This window comes from Sinocyclocheilus grahami, unplaced genomic scaffold (assembly GCF_001515645.1).
Source record: "Sinocyclocheilus grahami isolate Dianchi unplaced genomic scaffold, SAMN03320097.WGS_v1.1 scaffold76.1, whole genome shotgun sequence".
In the NCBI taxonomy this organism is placed as follows: Eukaryota; Metazoa; Chordata; class Actinopteri; order Cypriniformes; family Cyprinidae; genus Sinocyclocheilus; species Sinocyclocheilus grahami.
Window position 1 is genome coordinate 1541705 of NW_015505255.1, and position 18996 is coordinate 1560700.

At 37.9% G+C, this 18996-nt stretch overlaps 3 protein-coding genes across 5 annotated transcripts; all 3 read left to right on the forward strand.

Moving 5' to 3' along the window:
- Positions 1-186: 186 nt before the first annotated feature.
- tradd (tnfrsf1a-associated via death domain) lies at positions 187-4459 on the forward strand. 3 transcript variants are annotated; one of them, XM_016273153.1, is made up of 6 exons: positions 187-315; positions 783-829; positions 914-1067; positions 1201-1481; positions 3692-3818; positions 3940-4459. In XM_016273153.1, exons 2-6 carry the CDS (start codon positions 809-811, stop codon positions 4236-4238), a joined length of 882 nt encoding a protein of 293 aa, XP_016128639.1. In that variant the 5' UTR covers positions 187-315; positions 783-808; the 3' UTR covers positions 4239-4459. The 3 variants fall into 3 exon arrangements, with proteins under 3 accessions (XP_016128639.1, XP_016128640.1, XP_016128641.1); XM_016273154.1 differs by having other exon boundaries at positions 207-254; XM_016273155.1 differs by lacking the exon at positions 187-315 and adding an exon at positions 623-641.
- Positions 4460-9959: 5500 nt separating this feature from the next.
- LOC107585963 (guanine nucleotide-binding protein G(o) subunit alpha-like) lies at positions 9960-15048 on the forward strand. Its single transcript, XM_016273156.1, has 8 exons — positions 9960-10276; positions 10367-10409; positions 11383-11524; positions 12034-12194; positions 12319-12447; positions 13049-13178; positions 13472-13625; positions 13714-15048. The coding sequence occupies exons 1-8, from the start codon at positions 10159-10161 to the stop codon at positions 13899-13901; spliced, it is 1065 nt and encodes a 354-aa protein (XP_016128642.1). The 5' UTR covers positions 9960-10158; the 3' UTR covers positions 13902-15048.
- Positions 15049-15408: 360 nt separating this feature from the next.
- On the forward strand, positions 15409-15976 carry LOC107586041 (metallothionein-like). Its single transcript, XM_016273259.1, has 3 exons — positions 15409-15543; positions 15650-15715; positions 15808-15976. The coding sequence occupies exons 1-3, from the start codon at positions 15519-15521 to the stop codon at positions 15906-15908; spliced, it is 192 nt and encodes a 63-aa protein (XP_016128745.1). The 5' UTR covers positions 15409-15518; the 3' UTR covers positions 15909-15976.
- Positions 15977-18996: the final 3020 nt, after the last annotated feature.

An 18996-nucleotide genomic window follows, 5' to 3' on the forward strand; every position in this document is an offset into this window, starting at 1 on the left:
TGTCGTGCTGTCTGTATGTCTGTCAGACTTCTGGGGGGGGGGGGGGGGCGGTAAACATATACGTTCTCAAACTTCTGTACTTCCTCCTGCGTTACGAGTTCCGTTGTTAAACGCAGCGATGAAAACAGACGTGGAGCGTTGAGCCAATCAACATAGAATGCGCGAGGCTCTTAACCAATCAGATCGTTGTACATTACAGTGGGTGTGTCTTAGTAGCCAAGACAGCGCTTCGACACCTCGAAAGATTCCTTCGTGTAAGTTTGCAGGCCTGTTTAGACATCCTTATCACTCAGACAAAGTTCACCAAATCGTTGTGTAAGTAACATGTAATGTATATAACAAAGCGCAGGTTTCGTGTTCGCTATCATGTGAATTGAAGGCAAGCAGGATTGCGTGATGTTAAACTTTTGTTCACGAGAAAAGTAAAATGTATAAAAAGAAGAGCCACGAGACTTGTGTGAGCGAGCGTGTGTATATGTTTTATCCACTGACCTCTTAAAAATGTAAAAAGTTAACTTTTTTAAACGTGACGCATCATATTAACGTTACCTGTAAACATGTGCATCGCATATTTAACAATCACCAACGTCTGACCCCATTTATTTATTTAGCATCGACCATCAAGCTCACAGCCTTATAAGGAAGTGGTTAGATCCTGAAACACACACAAAATAATGTATTTATTGTGTTAGTCTAATAAGATCTTAATGGAATTCTCCTTTGCTTGCACAATTTCTTTGTGTGTTTTTTAAGTGGAGTAATTTGTTTGTTGACACTCACAGGATTGAGACAGGAATTTGATCAGAAGATGGACAGTATAGACACAAAGGTACATTGTGTTTACATTTTTGTCTGTCCAGATGTTGTTGTAAATGAATTAACGTTGTGTGTATGATTTTATCTTCATCTGCAGAGGTTATATGACAGCAACGGCAACGATGGTGCATTTTCAGGGTGTGCTGTACTCTTCTTAGGGTCTAGCAGTCCAGCACACAACCTTTTATCACTTTACAAAGACGAGCAAGGGAAATTCAGCCTGTTCAAGGTTATTAAACTCACCCTTATAGGTAAGCGTTGCTAGAAGTGGCCACCAAGTAAATATTAAGTGTACAGAAACGAAAAGATTATGGTGTTTTAGATATACAGTAGATTTATATGTGTTGGTGTTGCAATTGATAGTTCTAATTGTATTTGATCCAGATTCTGTTGGTGGACTGGAAGGGTACGAAATCCTGAAACTGCACGATGCTGATCCTTTCCTTGGGGTGGAACTTAAATTCATGGCCATGCCTCCCTGTCAGCGATTCCTGGAGAGCTATGCATGTGGTTCGCTTGCTCAGTTTCTGTCCCAGCATGCCTCACGCCTTCTTACTCTTCCTGATGGGGTTGTCATGGAAACACAGCTCAAAGCAGGGATACATACGTTGGACCAAAGCCTTCAAGATGTAGAGATGTGTCTGGAGCACATACGCCAATCACAGGTATGTGTGTTTGTTTATGCTGATATGACCGCCAGGATAGCTTTATATGGCTCTGTACTTTTATGAGCAGCTGTTTGCACAGAATGTCAGATAACGGAAGTAAATCACAGTTCACTGCTGCTTAACAGGGGCAGTTTCATGATTTTTTTCTGACCTTAAAGTTTACGATGATTCGTATTTAGGCAAAGTTTATATTTAGGCCAAAAGGTCATTGGTGTAAATGGTGCTGGGAATTCCCCGAATCAAGAGAGCCTCAGATATTGCTAGTAAGTAATAAGAAATGTTAATTGAGCATGTTCTTGACACATTTTCAGCACTGAGAAGAAACTACAGGTTCATCGATTAAAGATAAGTTGATTTGATCACATAAGCATGTTTCGGATTGCTGCCTAAATGTCAAAATGCGAATGCTGTAACATATGTACTGTTCTGAAACTGGTTTATTCTGCTTTTGTGGTAGATTATGTGGTGTCTGCAGAAACTGTGAAATGTCTGCAAATTTCAAATTATTGCAACAGTATTGTAGTATCAGGGATCAATGGTGAAAACAACTAAAAAAATAACTCATTTTTGTGAAGTGATTCTCTGCTGTAAATTTGACTTTGGACATCAAGTGGAGATCCAATGTAGAAACCAAATAGTACAAAAGTAAATAAAATTATCAAACGCTGAAATGCATTCTTAACATGATTACAAGAGATAATACAGGCTGAATAGAAAAATGTGCTATTAGACTAATTTGCTTTCTAAATTGATGGTTTAATGCTCTTGGCAGCCAATAATTCACTGCAGTGTTTTTTGAGGATGAGTGGATGGCACACATCTGTCACGCCTGTACATGTTGGCATCTGCTGGCAACTTCTTCAAAGCTTAATTTGTGATGTAGAGTTAGATGCAGTGACTAGAAGTACTTACTTGACTTGGCATCAACAACAACAGATATGAGAAGCATTTTTCCTGCCTTTTAAAAGTCAACAGGCCTATTTGGTTTGTATATTTTCTTTCTATGATTATATGGTTGCAATTTTATCATTTGCATTTAGCCTGTTTTTCCCTGCTGTCTGCAGCCTTGTCAAGACAGAACTATGAATCAGTATTTGTTTTTTACGTTTGGAGAGTCAGAGATGTGAAAACCATTCTTTTGCTTTCAGTTCCTTCAGGTGCTCTTGTATTTGCTCTCTTATTTTTCTGATGTAAAATCAGGAATGCATGCTGTCGGACTGAAATTTCAGGGATTATTGCTGATTTGGCTTGAACAAAGAGTGACATGAAAAAGATCTGTTGGGATTCTCATTAATCATTTGCAACCTTCTTATGCCAAAACTAGTCAGGTCAGAAGGCCTCTGACCTCTTGCATATTCTTGCTATAAAGCCGTCCTTCTCTGTCCTGATGTCATTATGGACATTGTGTCTGCAAATGTAGAAGTACAGGTGTTATGTGAACCAGTCTGATGAAAACAGTGAGAGGATATCTCATTATTGTGAGACTCCCAGTGAAATTAACACCATTTGAGAAAAATGTAAAAGGGATAGTTCACCCAAAAATGAAAATTCTGACATTAATTAGCCTACTCACCCTCATGTCGTTCCAAACCCGTAAGACTTTCGTCTTCCGAACACAAATGAAGATATTTTTGATGAAATCCGAGAGCTTTCTGACCCTGCATAGACCGCAACGCAACTACCACATTCAAGGCCCAGAAGAGGTCATTAGGACATTGTTAAAATAGTCCATGTGACATCAGTGGTTCAACCTTTGGTACTCTTGTGAATGAGCATCGAAAGACTGACACGCAAGAGAAGAAATTGTTAAATAAAGTCAGTATTTGTGTTTTCTTTGCACGCAAAAACAGTTCTCGTAGCTTCATAACATTGCAGTTGAACCACTGATGGACATGGACTATTTTGACGATGTCCTCACTACATTTGGGCCTTGAACGTGGTAGTTGCGTTGCTGTCTATGCAGGGTCAGAAAGCTCTCGGATTTCATCGAAATGTCGAATTATCTTCATTTGTGTTTTGAAGATCGAACGAACGACATGAGGGTGAGTAATTAATTTCAGAATTAAAATTTTTGGGTGAACTATCCCTTTAAATCTCTTTTTTAAATAAACGGCTGCTGGTTGTGCCTAACCTTCTATGAATGTAACAATATAGTTCGGGTGTTTTCAAATAAACAGCTGTTTATTTAATGGATGGCTGTTTTGTAGCCTGTGCGTTTGCGAGATGACGAGGTCACACAGTTGGAGCAGCAGCTGCAGAACAGCTTCGGTCCTCCCAGTCAACCGCCGCAGGAGCTGCCCAGGAACTGCTTTCTGTTTCAGAAAAGAGTTTTTGGTGAGTTTTAACTATTTACATGTATGTGATGATGCAATTTACATTTGTATTTCTTTTAGCACAGACTAGTTTTCACCTTCAAATTGTTCGATGTTTGTCTCCTCCTTCCCTGTGCTCTCAGACGATAGGCCTTTGGCTTCAGCAGACCAGCAGCGGTTCGCTGCTCATGTGGGACGGGATTGGAAACGAGTGGGACGGGCTTTACAAAAGAACTGCCATGCCCTAAAAGGCCCTGCTATCGACAATCTCGCCTATGAGTATGAGAGGGAAGGGCTTTATGAACAGGCCTATCAACTGCTTGGACGTTTCATCCAATCAGAGGGCAGGAGTGCCAAACTGAGCCGTCTTATCAGTGCACTAGAGGAGACAAAACTGACAAGCATGGCAGAGATCATGCTGGGCATCCAGCCACGAGATTGAGACTGTACGAGAATGAATGAGTGATGTGTATGTGTGTGTGTTCTTTTTGTACAGTACATGTGTGTTTGTTGTTCCCAAGATATATAGCTAAATTTGAAGAGTGTGCACTCTCATTTTTGTGAAATGTTTTTTTTCATCATGACCGTATAATTTCTATCTGTCTCTTACTTGAAATTTCACAATCACTTGTCGTCTGCCCAGAATAAAATACATTTTAAATAAAGAGTATTTCATGCATAACTCAAGATTTGTCCTCCACATTGTCCTGTCTGCGTTTTATCAGGTCAGGAAAAGTTGCATCTCAAGAGTCGTTATGTGCATAAGAGCAACAAACTGTAGATGCTAAAAACAGCATCACTTTAACTTCCAGAACTTGAGTGCGTTTTTAAACAGTGAATTGCCCTTCACATTGAAGGGAGCACTTAGTGTAGCAGGACTAGTGCTACAGCACAGCTAATATGGATTGACTCTTAATCGGCACATTACATGAAATCACTCATACGTTAAAGACAACTGGAAATGCAGAGCTTGACGCCACTTTAAAAATTAAATTGTGGGGACCAAATTCCTGTTATGCATATTAAGGATATTACTGAACTATAGATTACTTTCATAATAATGTTTCTAAATAAACTGCTTTGTAGTCCAAAAGCTTAATCTGATTATAAAACTGGTCTACTGAGTATAGGTCACCTATATTGATCTCTTTTTTTTTTAAGAGACCAGAAAGGATAAATATGACATGAGGCAGTATTAAAGAATCCTAGTTGAATGTATATTACTTTTAGAAATTCAATCCTGAAATCAATATTCGGACGTTCTATAAATAAACACCAACCCACGTTACTGTAGCATGTTGCTACCAAACATTTGGAATTAGAAAAGATTGTGGATTTCCTGTTGTTTTTTTTCCTGACGTTTTTTGATCTGAGAAAAAGGTGTGGTGAGATGAATTAGTCAAATAATCAGTTGAAAAAAAAAATGTAAACAGGAAAATTGAAAAAAGGCAACATCTGGATCTGATTGTGTTCTAATACGCTATGAGATGCTATATTCTTAGAAATTAATTTTAGCTTAATGGTATCTCTTGAGGGCGGTCAGATTAATGAAACGGATGAGGCCTTTCTCCATTAAAGCATTACCAAGACCTGCCATTAAAGTATTACATGGTTAAGAGATCACATTCATTTTAGTTATGGGGATTAGAAGCTCCTAGTCGTTTTCTAGAGTGAAATCTAACATTTTCATTTATGAAAAATCTGGTGATTAAATACCAGAGAAAATTACTTAACAGTTCCATTGTTACCTGTCCGGTGACATGTTTTGTTAACTGTTTTATTTACACTTTCATTTAGCAAGAAATGTAAAGATTTCCTTGATTTTAATTCGCTCAAAAAAATAAATGCTACACGCATATGATTATGTAATGATATTTCAACATACTTGTGATGTTAGCGCTTATGAAGGAGGGTCTGTGATTTTGTCTCCACCCTGGTAATAAAGATAAAAGCATGTTAAGCAGGCAATGTGGCTCGATATTGCTCTTATCGTAGTAAAGTAATCCATAAGAGTGACCTGTGTGTCACTGGTGTGTTCAGAAAGTGAAGAGTATTGTGCAGTTATTGCTGGGCTTGCCATGAAATCAAAGCTGAAGTTATGTATTACGTTTTCCCCTCCCCTTGGTCACATTTCAAAGAATCAGTCAGATATTTATCTTTACCTAGAAGCATATGCATTTATTTATTTGTATATGCACAATATCCCTTCTGCGTCACAAACATTCGCAATATTTTTCTGTGCAAACATTGACATTCAGGCCGACAACAAGAAGCCAGAAGAATAACACTAATCGTGAAAAAATTATGTATGCGCATGCATTTATTTTAAAATCTTGAGTGATGACATCCTAAGATCTCCAGAGATTTACACTAGATTTAAAAAACTCACTCAGTGATTTCCTTTTTCAAAGCATCTCACCCATATAACAGTTGCTGAAGCACAAACTCTTAAAGCATTATTATGTGTTGCTATCTAAAATCCAGCAGCAGAACATCTGGCTCATATGCCAGCGGTTAGGCATTAGAGAATTCCACAGGAATCTTTTAGAGCTGTAAGATTGGGAGGGTGTAGGGGAGAATTTTTGTATTATATATTAGTGTATCTGTGCTCCATTATTGCAGTTTAAAATAAAAAAAAAACCTATTAATGTTAAAGATGTTCATGTAACTTGGCTGGTAGAGCACGGCACTTGCAATACCAAGGGCAGGGATTTCATTTCCAAGGGACACACATATTTAAAAGTTTACCTTGAATGCACTTGAAGTTGTTTTAAAGCATCTTCTAATTGCATAAATATGAATGTAATGTTTAAAAGCATCACGGCACAAATGAGATTTGGTGAATAACAGTAAATAAAATGGAGACATTTTTAAATCTCTCCTACACACACATATAATAATATTAGTGCTGTCAAAACAAAAGATTAATTGCGATTAATCGCATCCAAAATAAAAGTTGTTGATTACATAATATATGTGTGTGTACTGTGTATATTTGTTATGTATATATAAATACACACATGCATGTATATATTTAAGAAAAATATGTTACGTTTATATATTTAAAATATTTATATATGATATAATTTATATGAATATAAAATATATCAAAATATGTGCTGTATGTGTGTGTCTTTATATATATACATAATAAATATACACAGCACACACACATATACTATGTACACAAAAACTTTTATTTTGGATGTGATTAATCGCGATTAATCATTTGACAGCACTAAATTGTCACCCGTACACACAATTGTCACCCGTAATATTGTGTTTATAATCGTTCTGTAAACAAGTTATTGTCAAGAAATTGACTAATTTATGTTGTAGACAAAAATTGGTTTATTTGTATCTTTTCAAACAAAAGAAGCCAACACATTTAGTTTTTGCATATTGCCAACCAATGAACTATGAGCTTATTTATTCAACTGAATTAAAAAAAGGAATTGCGAGTTTATATCTCAAAATTCTAACTTTATAAATTCCAACTTTATGTCTCACAATTGCAATTGTGACTTTCTCCTCTGAATTCTGAGTTTACATTTTGCAATTCAGTTCAGAGTTTATATCTAAAAAAAAAGAGTCAGAAATGTGAGATATAAACTCAGATTTGCAAGAGGAAAAAGTCAGAATTGTGCTCATTTTGTGAGGAAAAAAAGTTGAATCGCTTTTTTTTATTCCATGGTAGAAATAAGCTTCCATAATGCACAGACTTAAAGCTGAAAGTTGGTCTGGAACAGCGTATGTGAGCGAAAAAAGCAAGAGAGAAACTGCACTCCTAATCAAATTAGAGGACTGGAACATTTCCAGCCTTTGTCTGCTGAATATTTGAATTTTAGATTTTCTTTTGTTTCTTAGTTTCCTGACTCTTTTTTTGGGGTCTTTTTTCCTACGCACCTATATCTATTACCTGCAGGTGTGCGATGATGATTGTTAAATGAAACATTTGAATGTTAAAATGTTAAAATTTTGTATTAGGAACATCCAAATATGGCACCCATATTACGATAGGCTACTGAAACAGCCATCCTGTGGAAGAAGGCTCCACACAATACTAAAATAGGCCTGCAGTAATACAACAAAACATAAAATACATAAAAATGAGCAGAACGTGGGACACATCCATTACGTCAACAAACAATCCAAACAACCTCAGAGCTATAGCTACAGTTGTGCTCAAAATTATTCATACCATTTGGTAAATATGATCAAAGAAGGCTGTGAAAATAAATCCGCATTGTTTATCCACTTGATCTTTCATTCAAAAATAAAAATAAAATAATAAAAAAATCTAACCTTTAATTAAAGTTAAAAAAAGTGAAAGTGGGGGAAAATCACTTTATGAAATAAATATTTTTCTCTAATACAGTAAGAGGACGTGTGTTTATATCGTCCTAATCCACGGTGAGGAGGAGAGTTTGAGTGGCCAAAGACTCTAAGGATCACAGCTGGAGAACTGCAGAAAATAGTTGAGTCTTGGTGTCAGAAAGCCTAAAAAAAACAATGTTGTTTGGGAGGGTTTCAAGAAAAAACTAGAAAAGAAAACGCTCTCATCCTAAAACAAACTCCAGCATATGTATTTGCTAGACACGACTGGAATTTTAAACGGGATTGGGTTCAATGGTCCCTAAAACTAAAACTAAAAAAATGTGTTTTTAGCTGCAAACACTCAAGACTGGTTTGGTGCACACATGGATATAAAACTACCCCATGTGTACAATGAAATATACTGCTGGATCTTTAATGTTGTGGGCCTATTTTTCTGCCGGAGATCCTGGATATCTTGTTCAGATAGATGGCATAATGGATTCTATAAAATACCAATAGATAAAAAATGTAAAACTGACTGTCCATGCTAGAAATCTTATAATGGGCCACGGTTGGATCTTCCAACAGGACAATGATCCACAAAGAAACAGCAAAATCAAAACAAAAATGGGTCACTGAGAACAAAACTCCAACCCAGTTCCCTGAGCAGAACCCTATAGAAAATGAGTGTGCTGAACTGAAGAGGAGAAGCATCAACATGCAGCTGGAGATCTGAAGGCTCTGGAGAGATTCTGGATGAAGGAATGCTCTCTGATCGCCAAACTCTTCAGGCATTATAGGTGAAGACTCGGAGCTGTTCTCTTGGCAAAAGGAGGTTGCAAAAAGTATTGGATAAAAGGGTATGATTAATTGTGACCAATGTGTATTAGAGAAAAACATTTATTTCAACATTTCTCTCCCATTTTAAATTCTTATTATCCAATGAAAGGTTAGATTTTAGTACATTTTTTAAATAAAATATCTAAAGGATTGATGATACAGATGAATTTTCACAGCCTTCTTTGATCATATTTACCAAGGGTATGAATAATTTTGAGCACAACTGTATGGATCTTTAATGTTGTGGGCCTATTTTTCTGCCGGAGATCCTGGATATCTTGTTCAGATAGATGGCATAATGGATTCTATAAAATACCAATAGATAAAAAATGTAAAACTGACTGTCCATGCTAGAAATCTTATAATGGGCCACGGTTGGATCTTCCAACAGGACAATGATCCACAAAGAAACAGCAAAATCAAAACAAAAATGGGTCACTGAGAACAAAACTCCAACCCAGTTCCCTGAGCAGAACCCTATAGAAAATGAGTGTGCTGAACTGAAGAGGAGAAGCATCAACATGCAGCTGGAGATCTGAAGGCTCTGGAGAGATTCTGGATGAAGGAATGCTCTCTGATCGCCAAACTCTTCAGGCATTATAGGTGAAGACTCGGAGCTGTTCTCTTGGCAAAAGGAGGTTGCAAAAAGTATTGGATAAAAGGGTATGATTAATTGTGACCAATGTGTATTAGAGAAAAACATTTATTTCAACATTTCTCTCCCATTTTAAATTCTTATTATCCAATGAAAGGTTAGATTTTAGTACATTTTTTAAATAAAATATCTAAAGGATTGATGATACAGATGAATTTTCACAGCCTTCTTTGATCATATTTACCAAGGGTATGAATAATTTTGAGCACAACTGTGTATTTCGGCTGCCACAAAACAGAAGCCCGCGAGCCCTGCTCCTCGTGTGACGTCAGCGCGATGAGAGGGGTTTGCCCCTCGCGCTTTAGGAGGGAACTACAGGATGAGATGAGCTCGTGCCGCCGCCCAATAGACACCCGCGACCCGGAGTGCGAGCAGGAGCAGCGACCTCCTCCCAATCAAGAGGCCGGAGTGCGAGCCTTTACCTGACCTCAATTCGGCTTGGATGCTTTAGCAACAATCGGCAGACTGAGCAAGCGAGAGAGGAGAGAGTGTGGGACAGAGACGGATATTTGGGATACAGCTGTCGCGCGTCCCGACTCTCGGTCTTGCAATGGGATGCACGTTAAGTGCAGAGGAGCGCGCGGCTCTGGACCGGAGCAAAGCGATCGAGAAAAACCTGAAGGAAGACGGAATGAGCGCAGCCAAAGATGTCAAATTACTGCTGCTGGGTAAGTCGTCCCAGGAATTAGGATGCTTTGTGTGTGTGTGTGTGTGTGTGTGTGTGTGTGACAGCACTGACACAGCCTGTGTCTCCGCAGGCGGAGGGGAGTCGGGGAAGAGCACCATCGTCAAACAGATGAAGTAAGTGCGGGGTTTTAACATACTCCGTGATTGTGTGCCTTTTCATTTCGGTTCAGCCGTGTTTCTAAACGGTTAAAGGTTGGGAAGTGTTTGTGTCGCGCTGTTCAGTGTGTGGTAGTGCTGAAACAAGCGCGAGACAAGAGCGCTGAGTGTGTGTGTGTGTGTGTGTGTGTTAGTAGCATGTGTGCAGTGTACCTCTCTGCTGTCTTGGGCTTCAGAGTTCCTTCATGTTTCACGTTTTTGTCATGTGCATTTAATCTGGATCAGGCATTTGTGTGTTGTGCCTTGTTATGCGTTAAGGCCTTCTGTTCATTTTGTCCTCTGACAGTGTGTGCTTGAAAGAGAGTGTGTGTGTGTGTGTGTGTGTGTGTGTGTGTGAGGCATTAGAATCTTTCTCTGTATTAATCTTAATGGGTGGCTTTTAGTGCCTGATCCCTGCAGTCTCGTTTAGTGTTATCGTCCAGTAAACGGATTTACCAGGACTATGCCACCTAACCTTAAAATTTCAAACCTATGGATGCACATACAACTATTTTAAACTCTTATGGCAGTTTTGACCAGCAGTGTTGTGTTATTAAATATAATTTTACAGATCAAACTCATTTTACTGCACCAGCATCACTGCAGTTTTTGTCATTCAAAGCACCCACATCTATATCTCAGATTTAGGATTTATTTTAAGGTTTTAAATACACTCTTACTAGTTACACTTTAACTTTTTTTTATTACTGTTATAGTTATTGTATAGTTACAGTTTAACTTGTGGTTTAAAATATTAAGGCGACCAACAACTTGGGCTATGTAACCTGTAGAAGCACCAGACTGATTGTTGCATAATCTCTAATCAAACTACTTCTGCCACCACATATTCCAGCCATATGCATATATGTACACACATAATTTCAGTTCTGTTGTGTTTGAATGGTTGCTCGTGTTTCTATAATGGCTATTCTCTGTTGTGTGTATGCGTCAGGATTATCCATGAAGATGGGTTCTCTGGAGATGACGTAAAGCAGTTTAAAACTGTGGTCTATAGCAACACCATTCAGAGTCTGGCCACCATCTTGCGAGCAATGGAAACTCTTGGTATAGAGTACGCAGACAAGGACAGAACTGTATGTATATCACATGCACATGCTCTTGTGAACTGACTTTGAGATAATGAAGTGCAAGTGGCAAGGGTGATTTTCTTAAATATTCAAATAAAGTAAATTTTTATTGTTTTTTTCCCCCTGAAACATTTAATCTGAATGTATTATGTTTTATGTATCATTATATGTATTACTTTTGTTCAAATGTCTTAATATTTAGTAATATAATTGGATTAATTCAACAATACAAGGAGAAGAAAACAACAGGACGGTTTGCCTACTGTTACCTACAGTATATGCTTGTTTTGATTTGCAGTGTTCTTTAATGTTTGCGTTAGATTTTCCTGGTGATTGAACTCACCTTGCATTACCCAAATCCCTCTTCCCAGAGGATGCACTGAGCTACAGTGACACCTAGTGCATTAATTAGAGAATATCATTGTGGTTGCAAATGCAATGCACATTTAGTGGGTGTCATTCTGCACTTACATGCATTTAACAGAATGCTTGTAACATTTGGCGTGTGTTTATAGGCAGATGCTAAGATGGTATTTGATGTGGTCAGTCGTATGGAAGACACAGAGCCATATTCAACAGAACTGCTGGCTGCCATGATGCATCTGTGGGCGGATGCTGGAACTCAAGCTTGCTTTAGCCGCTCACGAGAGTATCAGCTCAACGACTCTGCCCAATAGTAAGTCCCACTGTTATACAAACATGAGACGATGCAACGAGCATGTCACTGTCAGGTGTAATGCTACACACCCTATGTATCATAATACATATTTAAAAATGCACACGGGTGTTCTGTGTTTCAGTTACCTAGACTGTTTGCAGCGCATTGGATCTCCAGATTACCTCCCCACTGAACAGGATATTCTTCGAACCCGAGTCAAAACCACTGGCATCGTTGAGACCCATTTTTCCTTCAAGAACCTTAACTTTAGGTATCTAGTGAATAGTTATGTTTCGTGAGTTAAATGCAGCGTTTATTGGGAATTCAAAAATGAAGATTTTTCCAGGCCTCCTAAAAGCATGTTATTATACCTTATCAAACTCTGTATGTCTGCATAATATAAGCAAATATATAGAGCTGAATCTGAACCAGGTTCATCATTCAAATTATCAACACATATCGTCAAATCACCCAGCCCTAAAGTTGCTCAGTGTAAATTTGAAGACATATTAGTATGAAGCTGCTTTGAAACTGTGTTTATTGTAAAAAGCACAATACAAATCTGACTTGATTTAATTTGTTTTTAATAAATTTAGAAAAAAAAAAATGATTGGGAATATTTGTTGAATGAAAAGGCAATCAGATGTTAAATAGCAGAAATAAAAAAAAGATCTGTATAATCTGTATACGTTTTAAGAAATTGACATATGGATTTGGAAAATCATTCACTTTATTAATTCACTTTATCAGTGTGTATATCTTTGGTCGACCTATTTTGTTTCTTAACGTGCATTGTGTTTCTTGTGTATGTGCACACATGCATGTACATGGCTTTGCATGTGTCCTGAAAGTGTGTGCTGTTTCGTCCCTAGGCTGTTTGATGTGGGGGGACAGAGATCAGAGAGGAAAAAATGGATTCACTGCTTTGAGGATGTGACAGCCATTATCTTCTGTGTGGCAATGAGTGGATATGACCAAATGCTCCATGAAGACGAAACCACGGTGAACTACTTCACCTATACTTACACCTGATCATTTAGACATGCTTGTACACTCACATTACGACATTTTGTGGTAAATTAGTTCAAAAAGCACTCTTGTTTATTTCTATCTTTGCATTTGCTATTTGTTCTCTAAAACAATCCTTTGGCGGTCAACCGGAAGTTGATCTGAATCACCAAAAAGTACATATAAATTGAGATAAAAATATAAACAGTTTAAATGCTCATGGTAATTATGCAGTTTGAAAAAATGCAAATGTGTTTGATTCAATATTTTCTCTCTCTTCTCTGCAGAACCGTATGCATGAGTCTCTGATGCTCTTTGACTCTATATGTAACAATAAGTTCTTTGTTGACACGTCCATCATCCTCTTCCTTAATAAGAAGGACCTTTTTGGAGAAAAGATTGTGAAATCTCCACTGAATATCTGCTTCCCAGAATACACAGGTACAATAGCTATGCACACATGTATATAGGAAATTGACAGATATAAAAAAGGCTTTAAAAAAAAACCATCTCTTCATCTTTCCTGTAGGCCCAAATACATTCGAAGCGGCGGCTGCATATATACAGGGTCAGTTTGAAAGTAAGAGTCGCTCCCCTAACAAAGAGATCTACTGTCATCTAACCTGCGCTACAGACACAGGAAACATCCAAGTGGTCTTTGATGCTGTCACTGACATCATCATCGCCAATAACCTGCGTGGTTGTGGCCTCTACTGAGCTCCGACTCCGCTTGTTGTCCTTCCAAATGGTAACAAGTGACTGAACTGACACCCCTGTGACTTTGGCCAAGGCACTCCCTTATTTCATTTCACTCTGTCAGTTTTTGTCATTTGTTCAGAATATTTATCCTTTATTTTCCTTTGTAGTTTGTCAGTACATTTTGCTGGAGTAAATAACGTATGGGTGTGCATGTATAGTGTAAAGATGAGCGTTTGGCCGGGCATAGATGCTTTAAGCATGAGTGCATGTGTGTGAGTGTGTCACAACGAGTGAGAGTGTTTGTCAGGTGATAAAACACAAAGGTTCTCCAAGTGCTGGCATGATCCTAAACTAAAATGATCTCAAAAACCCGGAAGGATCACTGACTCTTGCAGGCTTAAAATCTAAAAATATTGAGTGACTGTGAGCAAGATATATGGTGAATCATTTAGAAGAGCCGAATGTCATTTCAGAAACTGAATGTTGTCCAGGGGCAGCTCTTTAAGCCAAAGTTGTTGGAGACCTGGCATCGCCCCTTTTTGGGACTGCTCACTGGCTTCAGGCTGTGACATAAAATGCCTTTCAGCGAATGAAGCCTCTTACAAAGTGTGATGTTGACAACATTCTCACTCAACATGAGCACAAATAGTTCCAAATCTTATCAGTTGTTTATTTCTGTATAAATTATTCTGTAGTTTATGTATTTATATAACTATAAGCGCATGTATTTACATATTTTGTATCGCCCCACACTTTGTGCACCCTATCAGTGTCGGGCAATGAATACAAACGAACTAGCTTACAGACTTTAGATGGAGAACAGCGTAAATATTAAGACAGTCACTCAGATTCATATATAACTGAATTACTGAACTAATGAGCTATTGCTTCTTTTTAACTCACTCTCTTTAACTGAAGACATAATGATGTGTGAGAGTGTGGACAGATGCGTGTGCGTGTGTGTGATGCATGCACACTCTTTATTCAACCATGACCTGTAACTTAACCCAGATTTCTTTTCCTCTTTCTCTGCTGTGGATGGGTTTTTTTGTTTGGTGCACTGAATGTCCTCTTTCCTCCCTTGGGGTAATACTGCACTGTAACAGCTGGGTTTAGTCTTCTGACCGACCAATGAAATGTTTACATTAAAAAAGAAAACACTTTAGCACCAACTACTGGCTGTGTACCGATTTGTCTCTCCTTTTGCATGGTTAGTCTAGTTTAACCTGCAGTTATCAAGAACCGGGCTGCGTATATGATTGCGGTTACATGAATGAATGAATGATGCATTTATATAGCGCTTTATTGTGTATTGTTGTACACCCAAAGCGCTTTACAATCATGTGGGGGGGTCTCTCCTCAACCACCACCAGTGTGCAGCATCCACTTGGTTACATAAATACATAAAATAAGATCAGTGTGAAAGATAAGAATAATGCCAGACTTTCCTATTATATTTGTCTGATGCACTCATAAAACTGAGTGAGATCCCAAGTTCATCCATCAGCGCGCTGCGCTCACACGTATGACGTCCCCACGTGATTGTGACGCACGAACGAGCGATTACATTGATTTGTACCACAGACAGATTTGTCCACGAAAGCATCATACGTTCGTTGGAATTAAGGTGCCAAAATGGACCCGTGTGACTGTTCTAAAAGTAAGTACATAAACCAAATATATGCAGTAATTTATTAAATTAAAGAGAATATGGTGACTCGCGCACGCATCTTCGGGAAATGTAAGACCATCTGTCTGTGTTGTAGCTGGAGCTTGTAACTGCGGGCAAAACTGCAAATGCACCAACTGCAAATGCGCCCATAGCAAGAAAAGTGAGTCGAATAACTAACCCCTCGGGTTATTAAACATCACTCCGCCCAGAACTCCGCAGAATTAAATCATTTCCCTCGTTTCGACCCGGTAGGTTGCGGCAGCTGTCCATCTGAATGCAGTAAGGAGAAGAAGGGCTGCGAGAGCGCGTGCAAGGACAAGGAGAAGTCGTGCGACACACACTGCTGCAAATGAAAGTCTGCGATATGTGCAGTGACACTGTGATCCTTTAATAATAAAACATACAATTCTGTCGTGTACTCTCCCATTTGTTGTGATTATTGATGAAATCAAAGGAACTGTGTTTTGAGTTCTGATTTTATTTCTCATCCATATAGGATACATGTGTAGTATAAAAACGTTCAAATCTGTAATAATCGCTCACGTACACTAAATACACCACAAGATGCAAAACAATAGAATGCCTAAATTGTAAGAACAGGGCAGCTTGTTGCCGTTACCAAAACCCAAATGTGAGAATTCTGACTGTTACAGGACTAAAAGGAATGAGGTTTGACCTGTCTCCTGCACACAAGGTGTTATGCTTATGAACATTAAAAAATGTAGGTGTGTGCTTTCTGCTTTAGTTCGACCGGGGGAGGGGGGGTGCAAACTTATTGATGCCAAGAGCATTCCCAGCAAGCAATAGCCGTCATTTCACCGTCTCGGTTAAGTATAGACCCGATATAGTCCGGCTATGTGTGAACCACTTCTAGCCCAAATAACCTTGAATTTGGTTTCATGTCGTTTTTTGGCTAAATAACTTGTGAGATGTATGATATTCCATCATGTGAGCAAAGTAACAGCGTTTACAGGGTGCTTGGTTTCATTTCTTTGACATGTTCAATACTTAGCCTGAGCGTAGCCATGATTTAGCTCGTAGTCCGAGCGGCTATCTGTAGCCCGCTTATAGTCTAACCTGATTCACTGTAGTTCAATTCAATCTTTATTACAGACTCAAGGTCCAAAAAAAAAAAACAAGACAATAGGACAACATATACAAGTCTGTAGAATTAATAAACACATTTAACCTATCCAGCAAGGTTTTTTTCCAACACTTTAGACAGGATACTAGCTAAAGCTATAGGTCTATAGTTATCTAAGTTACCTACCATTCCAGCTTTGTTCTTAATAACTGGCACTAACAGAACAGACAACATTGAATCTGGTAACACACCATGAATCAAAAGGCCAGTAAAACAGACAGCTGATAAAGGGGATATCCTCTTACTTCCATATTTAAGATGTTCAGCAGAAATATTTTCTAGGCCATTGATATTATTTTCATTATTAGACATCGCTACAAGAAACTCAACATTTATCATATGTAGTGTTTGTCGTTTGTCTGTAGCCCGCTTATAGTCTAACCTGATTCACTGCAGTGTTTGGCCAGACAGCGCATGAGATGGTTGATATCCCATCATGTTCGCAGTGTCAATAATATCTACAAATATATATGTGTAATTTCATGATATGGTCTATATGTAGCCACGATTTAGCTCTAAATTAGACGGGCTACGTGTAGTCTGCTTTTAGCCCACCTGGCGAAATCGAGGCAATCTGTGGTCTAATTTGAACGGCTTGGCTACAGCCCTATACCAGTAACCAGACCAGCGATGAGCATAGCCAAAATAGCCTTACAATTGTTTACATGTAACTTATCAAATGCAAGTAAACTTTTGAAACATTTACATTAGCATTATTTTATATTTTATTGAATTATTTTACAGCATTATTAAATATAGCATTATTTATTATGCCAAAAGTAATGCTAATTTAAATGTTTCAAAAGTTTACTTGCATTTGATCATATGATTTCATGCATCCCACAAGCTGTTATGTTACATTCATACACATTATATGATATTATTGATATTCGGCTGTCTTTCATTTTATAAATAAAAATGCAATTACAATTCCCAACCGCTAGATGGCCATTGTAGCCCTACTGAGACATGACTACTGGCACCGCGAGACATGAGAGTTAGAGATCAGTGTGTGTTTTGAATTAGTTTGACACGAGAGAGTTTACCTGTGGGAGAGCAGCGGACACACAACAAACGATGAAGGACATTCCTACTTGGTCTTGTAAGTATCTGTGTTTTCGTTTTGACGTGTTCATTATTTATCTATATTATTTGTTATCATGTTTAGGAACGGTGACATTTTAGTGAAGGGAGCAGATCGTAGTTGATAGTGACCCGTGACTAGCCCACGGTTCAGCACGCATGTGTTCAGAGGATTATTTGCAAATTTTAATTTTAATTTAAATTTGATTATTTGTTCGTGTTTACAAACTCGATCGATTTTAAAACAGCACAAGAAGAGTCGAAAGAGCAAACAACAGATCAAACACAGCTTTGACAAATATGAATCCATATTAATTTATACAGTGAACACACTCAGAAGAATTGGAGAAACTGGGGAGGAGTTTCAACATCTGGAAAAGATCCGGGCAGCAATGGTAAAAAAAAAAAAAAATTCCCAAAACCAACATTTCCTCTTCCTACTTGGTCTTGTAAGTATCTGTGTTTTCGTTTTGACGTGTTCATTATTTATCTATATTATTTGTTATCATGTTTAGGAACGGTGACATTTTAGTGAAGGGAGCAGATCGTAGTTGATAGTGACCCGTGACTAGCCCACGGTTCAGCACGCATGTGTTCAGAGGATTAAAAAAAAAAATGTGTTCAGAGGATTATTTGCAAATTTTAATTTTAATTTAAATTTGATTATTTGTTCGTGTTTACAAACTCGATCGATTTTAAAACAGCACAAGAAGAGTCGAAAGAGCAAACAACAGATCAAACACAGCTTTGACAAATATGAATCCATATTAATTTATACAGTGAACACACTCAGAAGAATTGGAGAAACTGGGGAGGAGTTTCAACATCTGGAAAAGATCCGGGCAGCAATGGTAAAAAAAAAAAAAAATTCTCCAAACCAACATTTCCTCACTAAAACTCTCATCTTTGACAAAGTCCATTATTTATTTTAATTATTATATTGAATTTATTACTGAACAATGGCTTGTTAGATACAGAGAGAGCATGAGCCATTGGAATAGAATATCTTTGTCATTGTACAAGTACAATAAGATTTATTTTGAAACTTCCAAATTGATAGTAAAGATTAATACAACAAATCATTTAAAATGGCAATATAAAATTATAAAAAGTTTGCAGCAGTATTAAAATAGTGCAAATACAGTGGGTACGGAAAGTATTCAGACCCCCTTAAATTTTTCACTCTTTGTTATATTGCAGCCATTTGCTAAAAT